At 50.7% G+C, this 18694-nt stretch overlaps 1 protein-coding gene and 1 non-coding gene across 5 annotated transcripts; both read right to left on the reverse strand.

Moving 5' to 3' along the window:
* Positions 1-345: 345 nt before the first annotated feature.
* Nectin4 (nectin cell adhesion molecule 4) lies at positions 346-17988 on the reverse strand. 4 transcript variants are annotated; one of them, XM_048452085.3, is made up of 9 exons: positions 17609-17988; positions 8044-8403; positions 5951-6241; positions 4793-4913; positions 3707-3855; positions 3304-3460; positions 2833-2908; positions 2330-2404; positions 346-1982 (listed from the first exon to the last, which is right to left on the reverse strand). In XM_048452085.3, the coding sequence occupies exons 1-9, from the start codon at positions 17682-17684 to the stop codon at positions 1758-1760; spliced, it is 1530 nt and encodes a 509-aa protein (XP_048308042.3). In that variant the 5' UTR covers positions 17685-17988; the 3' UTR covers positions 346-1757. The 4 variants fall into 4 exon arrangements, with proteins under 4 accessions (XP_048308042.3, XP_048308045.3, XP_048308053.3 ...); XM_048452088.3 differs by having other exon boundaries at positions 3304-3457; positions 17609-17987; XM_048452096.3 differs by lacking the exon at positions 2330-2404.
* Positions 6447-6550, reverse strand: LOC125412373 (U6 spliceosomal RNA). The gene has a single exon (XR_007235579.1). It is a non-coding gene; the product is annotated as a U6 spliceosomal RNA (small nuclear RNA).
* Positions 17989-18694: the final 706 nt, after the last annotated feature.

Raw genomic sequence — 18694 nt, forward strand, 5'->3', positions numbered from 1 at the left:
TGCCGTACCTTTGAAAACGAGGACACAGGCCAGCTGCCTTTTGAGTTTCAGTTTCTTTGTGAAAGAGTACACGGCTGTCCACCCCACACAGCTGTTGGAAGTTTCCAGCACAGTCAAATTCGAAACACTTTGCACACTAAGGCACTGGCTTCCCCTAAAGGAGGTCACATCCACACTCTCCTACCTGAGGGCACTCGGAAATGGCTAAAAGGGTTTTGAAAGCTATTTGTTACTTCTTAGCTGTGAGTATCTGGGTCCTCACCCTGCCCAGGAGCAAAGGGGAGGACATTGAGAAGGCCCTTGTGACTTACCCAGGTCAAGGGGCAAGACAGGAATCAGACAGAAAAGATTTTATCTGTTTATTTAAAAACAGAATATCATTTTATGTACAAATATACATATATTTACATAAAATATACATACTAGGACCCCAGATCCTCAGGGTCCACAAGTCCTTGGGAATGGGATGAAAGCCTCTCTGTTAGACCAGATTGCAGGCCAACCAAGGTTGGAATAGGAAATCTCAGTGTTCTGGCTGAGTAGGTTTGGGCAGGCTAAAGAAAAGCATCTAATCCCAGGCCCCACACATAGAAAATGCCAGAAGAGCCCCAAATTAATGACTCAGAAACCCTGGGGAAGGAGCTATTGTCACCCTTGCCCACAGCAGCTCAAACCTCACCTGAACTTCTACCTTCCCTTGCTACCCTCTGCCCTCTACACAACTGAACCAAGGGCCCTTGACACCAAGTCCCAACTCTAGTTGTAGGCACAACTAGGGGAAGGTTTGAAGGGCATGGAAGTCAAGCATCCCATCTCTACCCTCTTCTCCCCATGTTTATACCTCACACTACTGGTTCCAGACTCCGCCAGCACTCAGTTTCCTCCCCAGAGCCTCTTTGGGTGAAGATGCCCTAGGAGGAGAACTTTCCAGAACCATAGAAATTAGCTCCTGCTGTGGGGTCTGCTAGACAGTCTTGTCAAATGCCTATGTGGGCTGGCCTTGCTTAAACAAGCCCAGCAAAAAGCATGCACAGTAATCAAAAAGGGTTTTGTTTGTTTGTTTTTTAAGTTTCCTTTTCTCTTATTAAGGGAGCCTGAGGTGAACTCAGGAGGCTCCCTTGGAGATTCATTTACAGACGGTATGGTGTGTACGTGCAGCAGGCCCACAGGCCACCAGAGGGCAGAGGGCTTCTGTAACAGTTCAAGCCTCTGGCAGACCCCTGGACGTCTGCTTCACACTTGCCCCCCAAGGGTGGGAACACAGCTCCCCCACTTTGGAGGTCAGATTCTAGCTCCAGCTATGCCCGCACACCTGGATCTGGCCCACAGTCTCCACGTCTCCCCTCCAACCTCTGCATCACTAATACTGCTCTGGGGTCTGAGAATAATACCTGCGTCTGCAGGCAGAGGTCACACATGAGGCACGCTAGGCACAAGCCACACCCTAGCAATGTTCTGCACACAGCCACAAATCCTGTGGCACACATACCATCAGCTAGGACTCTTAATATGACAGCACAATGCATGCCACACACACACACACACACACACACACACACACACACACACAAATAGGAGACACTCAACCAGTGGAGCCCTCCTGATGAACAGGATTGGAGGTAAAAGTGGAGCAGTCAGTGGGGTGGGAAGTATCTTCCTAAAGAAATGCAGGCTTTTAAGGAGGGTTCGCCTAAGAAGAGTTGAAATCCCCCATGGAAGCAGAAGAAACCAGGCCTAGGGAGGAAGGCCAGCCTGGGTCAGACCAGGTGCCCTCGCCCGTTGATGTAGATGCCATTCCCTGTGGGTTTGGCCCTCAGGGTCCCATTCTCCTGAACAAAATGGTTCATGGCCTGTTTGATGCCTTCATCCTGATCCTCCTCCTCTTCTGTCCGCCCAGAGCCCGGAGACAGTAGTTCAGTCTGTGTTTCAATCTCTCTCACTGTGGTCAACGTGGAGTAGCTACGGCCCTCTGGCTCTTCACTCTGGAGACCAAGGGCGGAGGATAAGTCAGCAGTCGAGATCAAACAGGCAAACACAGTAGGGTAGGGATGGGTTGTGATGGGGTCAGAGGTCAGGTAAAGCATGGGTAATGGCTGTCCCGGAGGCATGGGGCTTGGAAATTTGGGGGTGGGGAGGGCAAGAGCAGGTGTTATATATAGGGATGGGAGACAGAGAACGCAGGCACAGCAGAAATGCGGGGCGGGGCTCACATGGGAGCCAGGGATGAGAGGCAGGGACTGGTGGAGGGGGCTGCTGTAACACCACATCTGGGGCCAGGAGAGGGGCCTGAGGAGACTGTTGGGGACACCGGTGGGGCCGGGGGCCTCACCATCACAGAGCAGCTACTGTTGTCCTTGAGACTATCAGGGTGGCCCTCCGCTCTCAGCCCTACACTCTCCTCCGGCTGCAGGAGCCCAGACATAGGGGAGGAGGAGTCAGAAGAGAGTCCAGCCTCCTCCCCTCAGCCTCTTCACCTCTCTCATCCTCTACCAGCCTCCTCCCTAATCACCTTTCCCCCAACCCGTAGTTTCCTGTCTCTCTGACACAAGCATCCCCCTTCCCACACTCACTCCCAAAAACCCACCCTGGAACCAGCACTGGTGGTGGATCCCTAGAGCAGCCCCCAACCCAGTGCTAAAAGGGCCTTGCAAGGAGGAGTCCCAGCAGCCCCAAAGCATCTATCCCCGGCTAATACCCCAGCCTCGGCTCAGCTCCACCTATGAGTTAGCAACCAGACCTGGTATAGAGCTATGTTCCTATCTATAGAGGAGCCCAGACCCAAGCAAACCCGTGTGCCCATGCCCCACACATGCACCCATCCTTAGCACACACCTGGCTCCTAGGGTCTGTATGATGAGAATGCAGTCTTCGGATGGAGTTCTCCCTGGTCAGAGTCAGCTCCTCCTCACTGGGAAAGACACCCCCTTGTCAGGACCTGAGAGCAGTGACAGCCTCCTACGGTGAGTCTAGCCTGGCTGAGCCTGTGCACAATGACTGGAGGGAACTCTTGCCAAACTATGCCTGCAACAGAGTCTGTGGCTGCAGATGACAATGTGGCTGCAAAGCATTTGTGTGCCGCATAGTGCTAAAGTATGCATAGTAGAGGACATATGGATTTGTGCTTCTCTCAGGCTTATGCCTCCTCATGAGGCTGTGGTCCAGGTCCCAGGCTTTCCCCACTTCCCCAAAGGCTGTCCAGTCATAGGCTACCCAGTGTCCTCTCTCCTCTGTTCTGATTCACCTCCTACTTCATTGTCTTTGTTCTCAGCTCAGCTCCACCCACTCAGTGCAGCCAGTACTCACTATTTCTGGGTCATCTGCTGTGCTTTCCGTCGGTGATACCGGGACATGAGTACCACCACCACCACCAGGAGGCAGAACAAGAGTGCAGCAATCACGCCCACGACCACCACTGAGGCCGACACCAGGTCCACTTGCTTTCCTGAATCTTGAGGGTCTGCTGGAGACAGGCTGTGTCTGAGGTGCATGCCCAGATCCTTTCTGGATCTACCCCAGACCCCATGGCTACCCAAATATTATCCTCATAGAAGACATCCTCAGCTAACCTCAGCTAACCACTCAGAGTAACCCCATCCACCATCCCCAAAGACACTCTTTCTCATTTCTTTCTCTGTCTTGCTTCCTGTTGCCCACCCCTATCTCTGATTCAGCCTCCCTGTCTTTGTTCCCCAACCACTGTGCTTACCAAGAACCTCCACGGTGACCTGAGAATCCCTCGAAGAAAGTTCATTGCTGACGTGGCAGACGTAGATGCCACTGTGCTCAGTGGTCAGTGGGGGAAAGCCCAGAGTGTCCCCCTTCACTCGCACCCCATTAGGCAGAGGTCCATCCAGCCTGAAGGACAGGGAAGCTGAAGGGTGCTGGCTGGGGCAGGCTAAGGCTGCCACCACCCAACGTGCCCAGGCAGCTATTCATCCCCCTCCCCCATGACGTCATCCAGAGCCTCAGGCTGTTCCCACGGTGCCCCTCCCTACCCTAGGCAGGTCTAGGCAGAGGCCCTTTCTCCCTGCCGCCCAACCTGACCCGGGCACCCCCACACACACTTGGGGAAGATCCACACGCGTGCCATCCCACATGCTCCCACAGGCATCACGTCATCTAGCACCAGGTAACAGGTATACATGCTATAAAGTCCACACAACAGGACACTCCACTCCTAGCTGGCCTCGGAGGTACCTGGAAACTGTGATTGCATGCTCCACCACCTATGATATTACATGGCGGAGTAAACAAACCTAGCCCTAGGCACAAGGCCACATGTATCGTTCATACGTCCACATGTAAGGACATGTCTATCATAGGCTCACATACATGGTTGTCCTACCCTTTCGTAATTCTCTGGAAGAAAAGACAAGGGCTCTTGAAGGAGCTGGTGGAAGAGAGTGGGTGTTTCTGGGGTGCTAGCAACATGATGGTTATAAGAAGCATTGGTATACCAGCACTAATAGCCAGCTGTCTTTTGTCTCATGCACTTTTAGCACTCAGAAATAGCAAAAAGATTCATATCTACTATAGTTTTAGTTCATAGTTTAAAGTTAGGGGGGGAAAGCCAAGAAGATATCTACATATTCCCTATGGGTAACCACACACTCCCTGGACCGTGCCAGTAATATTTGCTGACTATGCATATTTTTATATTGGTCTGAACATATGCCCTAACTTATTTAGGGTTCAGAATATGTGGTCCTAGCTCATAATGAGTTCATCCTGGCCCTGGAAAGAAAAGGATGCTAGCCCCATGCTAGGCCTTTCTGCAGGCATAGGCCCTTACCGTGTCCAGTTGAATGAGGGAGGGGGCTGTCCTTCACTCAGGCATTTGAGTGTAGCTCCTTCTCGGCCAACATGCCACAAGTTTTGGTCCTCAAGGCCCCTCACAGAGGCCTCTGCAAGGACTGGAGTGGGAGGAGGGAGGAGGAAGAATGGGAGGATGCCTTAATCCATGAATCCCCTCTTGTCCTACACAATCAGCCTCCCTCTCCCCTCACCCACAGCTCCTGACCACATTGTCATGTGCCCCCCACCCCCACCCCAAGCTCAGAGTTCATTTTGTTTGACCTGTGCTGCAAAGCCGCACATCCCTTGGAGTAAGGGAGTTTCACAGTCTTTCTGACTCTCTGGTGACACGTAGCATACTGCTACTCACTGAGCAGGTGCTCGCTAAGGGCCTAAGAACCCACCAGTTTGTTCATTTTCCTGACAGACATGTGCTGATTTCCTACTTCATGTCAAATGGCAGTGTAATCTAGGCTTGCAGTCTAACGCTGGGAACACTGTCATTTACTGAACCCTTACAGGATTTCAAATCTGTGAGATGCTTTGCATTCAAGGACGCTAATTCTCATCAAAATCCTGTAGAGTTGGTATAATTACACTCATTTTCTGGTGAATAAAATGAGGCCTAACAAGATTAAATAGCCATTTGGTAAATAGCAGAATGACGATTTGTCCCAAGTCTGTCTCCAAACTCTAAACTGTATATTTTGTAAACACCTTTGATATCATATTTATATTTTATTCTCCCATCAACACTGTAAAAATAAGGCAGTCTCTTCTACAAGGTTCACAGAGACACCAGGCGGCAGTGGGGCTTGCCTTTTATCCCAGCACTTGGGAGGCAGAGGCAGGGGTGGGGTGTGTGTGGGGGGTGGATCTCTGTGAGTTCGAGGCCAGCCTGGTCTACAGTGCTAGTTCCAGGACTACACAGAGAAACCCTGTCTCAAAACAAAACAAAACAAAAACAAAAACAAAACGCCAACCAGCCAAACCAACCAAAAGCTCACAGAGACCACAATGATTTTTCCCAGGGCATCTAGGCTGGCCCCCAAGTCTTCCGTTCTCAGGCTGACCCTCCTGGCGTGGTTCAGAGTCACAGTGTCTTAGCACTATTTTCAGATCATAGGGTATCTCACCCATATACCCCAATACTCACAGGCCACTTGGAGGGTGTGGGTGATTCTCTGGTCCTGGAGCAGGCCAGGGTGAGATACCACACAGGTGAGTGGCTGCCCATTCATGCTTCGGCTAGGCACCAGGTGGAACTCTGAGGTGACAGCGGCGGAGCGGGAGTGCTTGAAGGAGCGGCTGGCCTGAGTGCCTTTGACTTCTGTGTCCCAGGTCACAGTGGGAGCTGGGCTGCCCTCGGCAGTGCAAGAGGCTGCCAGCGTCAGGCCCTGGCCCTCTTCTAGCGGTGGACCAGGATTCAGTGAAGGCAGGGGAGGCACTGTGGATGGGGGAGGAGTGTATGAAAGATCCGCTGTCAGGAAGCCTCTCTCAGTCCCACCCAGCTGCAAACTTCAGCCCCCCGTTTTTTATTATTGATTTTATTTAGTTCTACATTTTTCTCTGCTCCTCTCCCTTCTTCTCCCCTCCCCTCCAACCCTCTCCCATGGTCCCATGCTCCCAATTTATTCAGGAGATCTTGTCTTAAAAATATGGAATGCTTCACGAATTTGCGTGTCATCCTTGCGCAGGGGCCATGCTGATCTCTGTATCATTCCAATTTTAGTATATGTGCTGCCGAAGCAAGCTCCAGTCCCTTTTTCTTATCTTACTAAGAAAAGTGCCAGATCAGTGGTGTAATTTCAAGTGTCTTTACATCTTTCTTCGCTATTAGAATTTTTTACAATGTGCATAGGTTATTTTTTTAAAAAAATAAAATAATTTTAGAACTAATTAGATATTATCTATGTAATAATAACAATAATAACCACTGCTTACTACGTGTCAACTATTATGCTAAGTGCTTTGCATACATTATCTCATTTAATTCTGCTAACACACTAGTGAGGTGGATGTTACTATGCTTTGCTCTTCAGATGAGAAAGCCAAAGCTCAGGGCGGGTCAGTAATTTGCTCCAGGTCGTCAGCTCTTAAGTGACAAAGCCTAGAGTCACAGATTTTGTTTTGGGGTGTGTGTTGGCCCAAAATTCTCCATTCTCCTGACTCAGCTTCTGGAGCAGTGTAAGTATAGATATTTATCACTATGCCCAGCTTTTTTTTTTCACTCAAGTTTTGTTTTTTTTCCCCTCCAAGACTTATGCTACTAACTTCCACCCAAAGCAAAAACATGAAGGCTTTTTATTTCTAACTTCAAGATAACCCAAAACACAATTTTTTGATTTTTTTTTAAAAAAATTCTAGCTTCAAAATAGCCCAGCCACAAAATTGAAAAGACACCTTGACCATAGGTCCAGGTTGACCAGCACCACTGTTCATAATGCAAAGTAGTGGTTTAGAATGTGATTGTGAGCCAGACGGGGGTAGCATATGCTTTTAATCTTAGCACTTGGGAAGCAGAGGCAGGTGGATCTCTGTGCGTTCAAGGCCAGTCTGGTCTACAAAGCAAGTTCCAGGACAGGTTCCAAAGCTGCACAGAGGAACTCCTGCCTCGAAAAACTGATAGATGGATAGATAGATAGATAGATAGATAGATAGATAGATAGATAGATAGATAGATAGATAAATGTGATCGTGTCTTAGATCACATTCACTGAAGTCCCAATCAAGGGGCGTATAAACTTATTAATCATTCCCCTGCTCACATATAGTCACATCACAGCTGGGCCTCATGTTCACATCTGTGACTCTCACATTGTAAAACCGTAGCGCCTAGGATGGTGAAGAAAGCTTTGCGTTGATGTCTTTCGTAGAATCAGTAAGTGCAACTTGGAGAAGAGGTCATTTAAGTGGAGTCTGGCAGAAGTTCTCAGCTCTCTGAAAAGCTACTCGAAAGAATAAGCCCATGCTCCAGAAGGGCAAAGGTGCACAGAGTGAAATTCGGGCCATGGGAAGGACAAGCTTCCTAAAATATGTATTATTCCCCAGCTTTGGCAGTTTTTGGAGAGAATTTATGGATTGGGTGGGAGGTACTGAGGGAGGTAATCCTCCCTCACTCCTACATGGCCTTATCTTTTATGTCTGCCTGTTCTGCCTCTGCCACCATCCATCTCTGCTGTCCCGTCCTGTCTCTACTCCCCTCCACCCACTCACGAATTCTGATTATGCCCAGCTGGCCCTACTAACCCAGAACACGGAGCCGCATCCGTGCCTGGAAGCTGCCGGCAGGGAAAGTGCTGACTCTGCACTCGTACTCGCCCTCATCTGCTTGCACAGCGTTGCGCAGGAGTACGGAGCCGTCCAGAGGGTCTCGTGGGGGCGGTGGTTGCTCCACGCGGTCCTCATAGGCGGGGCTCACATGAAGCCCGTATTTGGAGTGCAGCAGGGCCAGCTCCCGGGTGCCCTCATTTGGGTCCACCCGAGCCCATGCCACTTGTCCCACCTGCTCGTCCGGATCCCCTCGGTAGAAGCAGGGCAATTTTGCGTCCTGGCCCAGCACCACCGTCACCAGGTCCGAGGTCTCCAGCTCACCCGCCCGGCATCGGCCTGCAGGGGGCAGACAGTAAGTCAGGATGAGGGGACAGCCAGAACTAAAGGAACGCAATCAAAATGATAACGACAGCAAAGGCAGCCGGAACTCCAGGAGCAATTTATGCTTGCAAAGCGCATTCTAGCCATTACCTCATTAGATCCACACAACATTCCCAAGAAGGTAGGCGTTATTATCGCCATTTAACAGAGGAGGAAACTGAGACCCAGAGGGAAGTGGCTTCCCTAAGGCCACACAGATGATTTATGGAAGACTCACCCTTTTGCAATCTAGAAGTCTATTTGAGCAAAGAAACTACAACAGGACCAGAGACCTAGCTTCTGCCCCTCACAGAGCTCACAGCCTTCCAGGAAATGGAATCTCAGCCCATAGAACCAGGAAACCAAGAACAAATTTCACAGGAGGCACAGTCTACCAAATGGGGTAAAAGTAAAAGTGAGTGCTTTTGGAAGGAATGGTGAAGAGCGATTGAAAATGTTCAGAATGTTTGGGACCTTGGATGAGCCATTTTGGAAGGATAAGGCCCTTGGGAACGTTTTTTCCCATGGCTTGAAGATGAGAGACCTGGATTCCCAGAGAGAAGGAGGTCGTCCATGTGGGAGGAATGGCATGAACAGGCTTAGGGGCAGGAACCAGCAAGTCACTGAAGACAAAAAGGGCCCCTAGGTTAGGGGCCTGGAGAGATGAGGTCAGGGCAGGTACACAGCAATTATCAGAGTGTTGAGCCAGAATCAGAGGACCAGGGATGAAGGACTAGTGTTTTGATAATTGATGAGCAGCTGTAGGAAGCATTTGGAAAATTTGAATTTAGATACGTCCATTACATATCCTTGCTGGCAAATAAAGATCCATTTCCTGCCCTCATGGAACGCGAGGTCTGTTTAGGAGGAAGAAATACAAATGATAGACATCCACCCATCCATCTATCTATCTATCTATCTATCTATCTATCTATCTATCTATCTATCTATCATCTAGCTACTAACAGACAAGTATGAAATCATGCAATGATAATTTCTTTTTTTTTTTCCTTTCTCCTCTCTTCCCTCCCTCCTTCTCTTCTTCTTTCTTTTTCAGACAGGGTCTTAACTATGTAGCCTGTCAGGCTGGCTTCAAACTCACTGTTCTCCCACCCCAGCCTCCATAGTGCTTACTGGATGCACCACCCCACCTGACTTGCAATAGTGGTTTCTGATTTAGTGTTTGGTGGCTGGGTCGTAGGTTGTTTGAGGCATGTGGGAGTCATAGAGAAGGTTTCATGAATGAGTTGGGTGGGATCAGGAGGCCCAGGAGAACTAGAAAGGCACTGATGATAGAGGATCAAGTAAGCAAACACCTAAGGGAGTAGAGAGGCTGGCTGCTGCTTCAGGAAGCAAAGAGAAGAGGACCCAACCTAAGATAGGGTGTGTATGTCGAGCAGCAGGGAAACCATAGCTGGGGTAGGGTGGGTCCGAATAGCCCAGGACTACCCATGCCAGGAAAAAGAATTCAAATTTGGTCAGTAGGAAGTGGAGAGTCACCAAAGCTTCCCTAGCCAGCAAGTGGCATGAAGCAGGTGACAACATGCAATCTGACCAGAAAACGGGTCATGGAAAGAGACTGAGGCAGATACCATGAGGCCGTAGCCTGGCAAGGTGGTACTGGGCAGATAAAAGGGGACGTTTGGTATGAATTTAGTCACTGACTAGAGAGAGGTGGGGAACAGGAAAGACTCAAAGATAACTGGATATCTAGAATGGGTAGTTTATAAAGAAGGTTGGGCCTGGGAATGCCTATGGTTGTTAAAAAAATGAATAAATAAACAAAACCCAGGGGTAAGGGGGAGGGTCAGGGGCTGGGCCAGGGCAGAAGAGTGCTCTGGGGTGGCCAGAGCTCCAACTTAGAGCATCCAACTGTTTATAATCCCTGCCTCTAGCCAGTACCCCACACACCCTGCTGTCTGTCACCTTTGCTCTCACTGTACCCCTGCCTGGAATGCTCTCCTCCCTGTGTCTGGTTGCTCCTACTCATCACTGTCTGGAGAACTCCTACTCATGCCTTAAGACTCTGCTTAGACATCATTTCCTCCTGAGTCCTCCCTCCCTTCCCCCACCTCAAGCTGCTTTGGGTGCCCTGCCCCTGTGCTTCGCCAGCACTCTGCTTTAGCCTCAACCATAGCGCTTTAACCTATAGATCAGACTTTCTACTTTCGTGTTCTCCTTCCCCAAGGCATTGAGCTTCCGAAGAGTCAAAACAGGTTCATGTATCACATATTAAAAACATGGCTTCTGACTTCACACTCAGTCAGTGTTATGTGGTCTCCTTCCTGTCACATAATGGGACGCTGATGAATGTTTATTGACTGAGTGAATCAATGAATGAATGAACAAAGCCAGGCTTGGTAGCCTATACCTCTTATCCCAACTTGGAGAGGTTCAGGCAAGATTTTGGGTTCAAGGCCATCCTGAACAAAAGGGAAACAATGTCTCAATCCCCACAGAAAAATCAAAAGCGAAAAGAACATACAAATGAGTGAGTAGATGTATGAAAGAGGCAGCAGAAAGAAAGTAGAACCAAGAGGAAGGCACAGTCCCTTATTTGGATGAGGCAGGGAAAGTGTTGGCATGGCAACCTTGGGGTGGGGGTAAGATAAACTGACTGTTTGGGTTCACTGCCAGAGCGGGCAACTCTGGACCAGACAAAGGAAGAAGGCGATGGAGACAGGCAGGCATGTAGTGAGGAAACGAAGCATGGAGTAGGGCAGAGGGTTCCAGGGAGACAGATGAATGGGTCTTGTGGCCCTGATAGGAGGGGTGGAGGGAAGGATGCTGCTGCTGGGAGTTGGGAGGGCCCCAGACTGGACGAGACAGACCTGCAGGGCCAGATACCAGGGCCCTGACCTGCCTAAGCTGACATGGGTCCCACCCAGCCCAGCCTGGGAGTCCAGCTAACCACTCGCACCCCTCCCAGGTACCTCCTCCTAGCACTAAAGGGAGTAAGGTTGTCAAAAAAGCCTGGCGGTGGGGTGCGATATGGGCTCTCAGCTCACCCTGCTGCAAAACACTGATGTGGATTTAAGTCACAATAATGTGGATGCAGGTCACAGGGACCCCAGTCCTGTCCACCAGGAGATACAAATCCTTCCAAAGACTATTTCTGTGACACTGGCAGGTCCCATATTTCCATCGTTAAATTTTTCCTTACCTTACTTATTTGTTTTATTACGTGTATGAATGTTTTGCTTACATATATGTATACTATGTGCCTGGTGGCCGTGTAGGTTAGCAGAGAGCATCTGATGTCTTGGAATTGGAGTTACAGGTGACTGGTCACTGCCATGTGGGTGCTGGGAATTGAGCCCAGGTTCTCTGCAAGAACAAGTGCTCTTAACCATCATCTCTCAAGCCCTTACACTGCCCCCTGCCCCCACTACAAGTCATCCATATTCTGTCCCCCAAAATACCTCCTTAGGACACAGTAAGAATTGGGTACCCATCACATGCCTGCGTCTCCATCCATAATGTTCCTAACCTGTGAGTCCGAAATCCTCATCCTGAAGGCACAAGCCCTGGTTTTGCAGACTGAGGCACCTAATGGATCAGGGAAGTTCCTTTGGAATTGCTCCTACAAAACCCACACTGTCCTAAAGCCATTATTTAGTGGAAGTATCTTAGGCTGAGGCATCCCCACTTCCAATGGCCTTCAGTTCATCTTCTAAATCAAAAGAGATGAATTGAGAGAAGTTGGGCCCAAGTATCCTTGTCCTGAGCTAAATGGACCCAGGAACCCAGGCTTCCAAGCCAGGGCAAGCCAGGATTGTCTCCTCCTCTCCCCACCCAGTGCCTGCCTGGCGTCAGCATGATGATGTCACCAGACTGAAGGAGACACACCGCCTGCCTGGTGAGGTCACCTTATGGGCATGCAATAGCCAGGCCAGGCCAAGCCCACAGACCCTTCTACTGCTGAGGCTGGTGTGTAGTTTGCTGAGGCTGGTGGCCTCTAGCTTCCTGGGCACTCCACCTCCTTCTGACTCTCCCCACCCCTCCTCTCAAGGAGCACCAGGACGCTGGTCAGGAGCCTTAGTGACTCAGAAGCTGCTACAGAGCAGCAGGCCTAGCCACAGCCACCACCACCTTGCGCAAGGGAGAGAACAGGCCCAACTGGCCAGACAGGATCCCTGCCCTCAGCCTCCCCCACCCCTGGCCAGGCCCCCTCAGGCCTCTTTGGGGCCCTGCCTTTTGTGTACCCCGCCCGCTCCCAGACAGGTCCTCCATTCCTGGCTTGGGCTAGCTGGCTACACCCTACTCTGTTCCTTGGCTCCTACTTTCCTTTCTCTGTAAGTCTTGGCCTTTAAGCTCAAAAGGGGAAACTGAGGCTGGCACTTGCAGATGCCCAACCTTAGCAACGTGTTTGAGAACGAGATTTTTTTTTTTTTAGGGACTTTTATCCGCCAGTGTCTTCTACTGGTGCATAAGAGGATGTACACACATTGGGGTCCTTGAGGTGTGTCTGTGTGACAAAGGTAATAACTGTCGAGTCTTTTGTGTCTGAATCTTTGGATGAGGGCTAGGCCAGTTTTTCTAGTTCGTGTGTATGTGAAACTATTTCCTTGCAAGAACCTGGAGGTGTTTCATACATATATGTGTTCACAGCTCTCTTCGGGGAAATATACATCCTAACTTTTCTGTACCCAGACGGAAGAGCTATGTGTTGGCATATGAACATATATGCACACACCATTACATATACATCTCACCCTCGGAACACACAGTCCACATCACCCTACTGGGGAACGCCGCACACATAGTAAATATTTTGATGTCATTTATCTTGGCTTCCGCATGTCTGGCTCAACTGCATTTGGTCAGTGTGTGGCTCTGGGCTTCTGCCCATTCTAATGTGGCCCCTGGCTTCCCTCTCCATCTTACCCCAAGACTTCAGGGCAGATTCATCTCAGGCTAAAGGTGGAGGTAACCAGAGATGAGGTCACTGTCCCTCCAGGTGATGGGAAATTGCCATCCCATCGAGCCTCCCCAACAAACAAAACAAAGGCTCCCTCTCTCTTGCTCTTTGGGTTTCTACAAAGGGACTCCCACCCTTTTTATCCCCTATGGCCACACCCCTGGGCCCCCTCAATACTCTGACCCCCCAAGCAGAGATTCTTCCCTGGGAATCTCTGTCAGGGCTTTGCTGCTTGCTACCACCAGAAAAACCAGCTCTGGCTCTAGGCCTGGGGTAAGAGCTGTCTGGTGCAGGTTTAGTGGGAAGCAGTTGGGGGGGGGATGCCTGGGGCTAGGGGGAGGGGTCCAGGCTGTCTAGGGTCTCATATTTTTTGTTAACTCTTGCCTCCCTCCCGTCACTAGCTTCACCAGAGAAGGCTGGCGTAAGTGTGTTAGTTTGAGATAAGAGAAGATATGACAGGGAAGCTTCTAGGTCCCCGTCCACCCAGGACAGGTGACACAGACAAAGCAAATGGTTATTTTGGACTTTCCTCTGCCCGTAACCTTGGCCTTGGAATTGAGGACCTTTGAAAACCAAAAGCTTTCCCTCTGCCTTCACCCACCTCCTTCACATACCCCTCATTTTTCCTAAGCCCCCCAGCTTAACGAGAGCTTCCCAAGCTGGGCAAAGCGCCCACCCACAGATTAGTGTCTAGGGAGGGGGGGCACATAAGTAACAGAGGGAGAGAGGAACAATGGGGAGGACGGACAGTTCATGAGGCGGGCGGCTCTGCCTTAGACACAGCTCTCAGCACAGATAAGTCCCCTAAACCCCCCAGGAGCCAGAGTCTGAGCCCTGCTGAGTCACCGCTGTGGGTGGGTGGGAGACCTAGAATTCAACTTCTCTCAAACCCCTGAGATCTAGCCTCCACCACCACCACGCACATTCTGCCCATCCCTGCTCCCATTGTGTCGAGCCCTGCTTCATTCCACATCACAGCCCCAACCTTAGCCCACAGTCTTTGAGAGACGTGTTGGGGGTGGGGGTGGCACAGAAAGCCATGGGAACAGCTCCTCAGGCCACTGCTGGCTTTTGTTCCAGTGAAAGGAGAGGTTATGGTACCCCCATTCTCCAGAATACAGGCGGGTAACTCCCATTTAAACTTAATTGCTTTAGATTCTGTTCCCAGATCTGGACCCCAAAGGTCCTCTGCTCTCTATGCTCCTGACTCAGTTTGCCACTTTTCATTTTCATCCCTTCTTTGTCGAGTCTTTCCAAGATCAGTGTAAGTTTTGGAGACCAGATTCTACAGGCATTCTCCCCCTAGAGGACTTGCTCTCCTCAGTGGCTAGTACCCCCATCCTCCCACCCCCATTCGCTTTGCCCCAGGACCCCTGGATTCTGAGGCTATACTCTAGAAGATGGGACTGTGCACACTAACCTCCTCACTGTTATCGCTGTAGCTGGGGGTCTCTCTACCCCCGCTACATCAATACAAAAATGCTAGGATGGAACCAGGGTCACTGGGGCCAAGGGCTTCCCTGGGATTCTCCTGGTTCTCCACACTTGGGCGGGGAAGCAAACCTTCCTTTCTGGCTTCTCTGGGTTTGGGTAGGCCCTACAGGAAAGGGCCTGCCCACCTCTGTCAACGGGAGCAGAAAAGCAGGGATGGGGCCCCTCCCTTTCTAGGAAATTAATTTCAACAAAAAGTTGATCCTAACCGTCAGAAGACAGAACTTAGAATTCACGGACCAGCAGGACCCCAAAGAGTTAGAATCTGGGAACCTATTGGAAAACAGTTTGCAGATTCAGGCCCCTCAGCCCCAGGGCAAGAGATGGGGGAGGGAGGAGGGATGAGACCTCACCCGGAAACTCATCCCATTAAGAAGAAACAAAGAGCTGTGGTGTTGGAGGCGCCTCCCAAGCCTGGGCTTCTCTCCCTGTCAGGGGTGGGGCAGGGCCCTAGGGTTCAGTGCTCTAATGGTCCTGGAGTTGGGGGGCAGGTGTCACTTTGCAATTGGGCCAGGAAGGCTGTGTCCTTGGGAAGGGTCCTCTCAGCCTCAGGGAGACTGAACAATTCTTCAACCACCACAAACACTTCACTTCAAGCCAGGAGCTGGACAATCAATCACAGAAGCCTAGTATTTCAGAGTCAAAAGGTCTGCAGAGACCATCCAGTCCTTCTCAGTCTCCTGGTGCAGTCTCTCAGTTGTTCAAAAATACCTAACAAATTAATGGAAGAAATGGGATCAGAACTCAAGGCTCTTGATTTCCAAATCTGAGGGCTGTTCAGAGGTATAAAATGAGTCTAGGTTCCTAGGGCCATTAACGAGATGCCTACACATACATACAGGGGAGCCAAAACAGAGGGGATGGGCCTATCTAGTCCTTGGGCTGTGGCCCCATAGTGCGAGTTTCCAGGGATTCCTGGGAACAGCCTTCATCTCTGTGCAGGTCATGGCAGCAGAAGTTCAGTGACATCCGATTAGCTACCAGTCTCCTGGGCAATCCTGGAGCCAGCCTTTCTCCTCAGCTTAGCTTCTCTCAGACCCGGGTGAAGTCTGGGGCAATTTTCTAGTCAGGAGTTCCTTCCCTCTTCTCTGGGCTTCTACTAGAAAGAACAGCTTTGCATCACGGAGAAGGAAGGCGGGGGTAGTACCCTTACCATTGTATCGCCAGCATCTAGTACCACGTGCACTCAGCTATCCTGTTTTTTTTTTTTTTTTTCCTTTTTTTCTTTTTTCAACAAGGAGTCGGGTGACCAAGGTACTAACCCTGGGTCTGCTTCTTACGCTGAGTAATCTTGCAGATCTCACCTGCCCATCTGTTTCTTTTGGTTTTCCCATCTTTAAAATGAAGGAGTTGGAGTAGTGATCTCTTTGATCCTACCCAAGTCCTGAGACAGCATGATTCCATTCCTCAGGGGTAGGTAGATTCCCCAGGAAAGTGTCAGTTGGGTTCCCTGGCCCAGCAGGAGGCCCCACCCTCTTGGCTTAACCCAGGGAAAAGGGCTATCTGGAAAATGGGAATTAAGGGTGGGGGCTGAGGGTAAGGGCAGGTGGCAGAGGTTGGAACTTAGCGTCCTGATTTTGGAGAGTGACCCATTGACCCTTCTGCTACCAGAGACCAGAGTGAGGGCTACCTCAAGCCTGCCAATCAGGCATCTATGCCTTGTTCTCCTCTCGTGCTTCAGCTGAGAATGGGGGTGGGGAGAGAGTCACCAAGTGCTGCTGGACAACTGACAGTCCCTTGCTTTTGTTTCTTGAGCTGGGGACCCTACTGTCCTCTGCAGCCAAGGCCCTGTCTTTCTAAGGAAAAAGAGTTCTTCGCTCCTCCTTCCCCAGCAACAGCCAATGGCATCCTACTTGCATACACATTCTCTCCCTCTCGCTCTGACAATGATACATTCTGATGATTTATGTATGTTCTGACTATATTAGGCAAGCAGAAAGTCTAAGTATTGTATAGGCATTCAACGGAGAAAATGGAGAGATAATAAATGAATAAAAGCCAACCGCATCTCATCTAGAAGACCCTTTGCCTTTTAACTTCCCCTCAATTGTGTAAGAAACACATACCATTATTCTCCACCTACTAGTGTGTGTGCCGGGGAGGGAGAGGCACTAGGGTGAGAGGAATTTCAAGGCTTTTCCTGTAATCCCATAATGAGCACCCCAATCCTGCTGCTCAGAATATTACTATGAGAGGAGAAGGAGACAGAAATGCCCCTCCACTCCCCAGACACCAGGTTTCCTGCTCCTGGTGAATGCTGAGGCAGTTCTGAAGCCCAGTGGGTAGGCCACAAAACCTTCAGGAAGCCCTGGGGTGAGCAGGGTCCTCGGAGGAGTCCACCTTTCAATCTACCTGCCCTGTATCGTGTGTGTGTGTGTGTGTGTGTGTGTGTGTGTGTGCATGTGTGTGTGTGTGTGCGTGTGTGTCCACAGAGGCCTTGGCAAGCAAGGTTTTAGTTAGGGGCTACAGACATTAAGTGGCTTGGTCTTGGGACAGAGAGGAGACTTGAGTAGAAAGAGCTACATTGGTTCTTTTAAGGGCACTAATGGCAAGTGGAATGAATAGGAGAAAGAGAGTGTCTTCTCCATCCGGAGTCCAAGGAAAGGGAATGTTTGGGTATGTGGTGCATTCGTGTGTGTGTGTGTGTGTGTGTCTGTGTGTGTCTGTGTGTGTGTGAGTGTGTGTGTGTGTGTGTGAGTGTGTGTGTATGCCTGTCTCTGCCAGGTAGGGCTTAGAAGCAAGAGTCCTGACGGTTCAGGCAAGTCCTACCTGTAAACGATGCCAGGAACAACAGCAGCAGCCAGGCTTCAAGGCCCCACATCTCGGCTCCCAGGGACAGGGGCATTGGCTGAAAGGCAGACCTGCCCAGTGATTCTGAGTTCCACGGAGTTCTCCCTGGGAGCCGGTTCTGGAGCTGTGTAAAGCTCTGACCCAGAAGGCAGAAAGTCACGGAGTCCCCAGGCACTGACGTACCTGCCTATCCCACTTGGGTCTCCACTAGGGGACCCAGGCCCCAGTTCTACCCACCCAGCCGTGGCTACCCCCAAGAAGCCGTGATCGGGAGCCCTGAGCTCCCCCAGAGCTGCTTCCCACGCCGTGGCCAACAACGAAGGCAGAAACCTGGGAACCTGCTAAGCAGGTCAGAACAGGTGCGTCTCCGGGGGCCGGGCCTGGCACAGAGAGGAGACTCCACAGCCACCGCCCCCACGGCCTGGGCTAGCTAATGGGCGCCAAGGAGGGAGGGAAGAAGGGACGGATCTGGGTGCGGGCAGTGGGATCTCATCAGCAACGGGGGCTTTACCTGTGAGGGTATGGACAGCAGCTTGAGAGTGGTGGTGAGCCTCTAGCAGGGGGGCGTGGAACAAGGAGCCTGGGTGTCTTAAAAACGGAAGCACCAGATGTGTCTGGAAAAGCACCCAACCCTTTCATATGACAGCCAGGCCAGCTGTTTCCTGGGGTCCCTGACAAGTTCCTCAAACTCCTGAAAGATTCAACTTTTGGTGCCACAGAATCAGAGAACTGAGGCAGGTCCCTGGCCTGCTGGCCCATCTCCCTCATGTTTCAGAAGGCCTAAATAGGAGGATGGACTTGCTAGAGGACAGTCAAGTTAGTCTAATGATTTTCTGGAAGCAGAAAGTTAGTGCAGAGAACCCTCTGAGAAAGAACTTCACTGCCTTCCTCTGACCCACCCCTGCATGGGAGAGGTGGAGGGGCTGGGTGGGGGGGGTGGGAATAGGGGAGTGGGGGTTAGCCCTGTGATTTCCTGCTTTTCCTCTCAGAATCTTCTCTCAACAACTTAACACACATGGCAGGATTTTTTAAAGTGCATCAGCACAACCTGAGGAGGGGGGCTTT

This window comes from Myodes glareolus, chromosome 5 (genome assembly GCF_982192425.1).
Source record: "Myodes glareolus chromosome 5, mMyoGla1.1, whole genome shotgun sequence".
In the NCBI taxonomy this organism is placed as follows: domain Eukaryota; kingdom Metazoa; phylum Chordata; class Mammalia; order Rodentia; family Cricetidae; genus Myodes; species Myodes glareolus.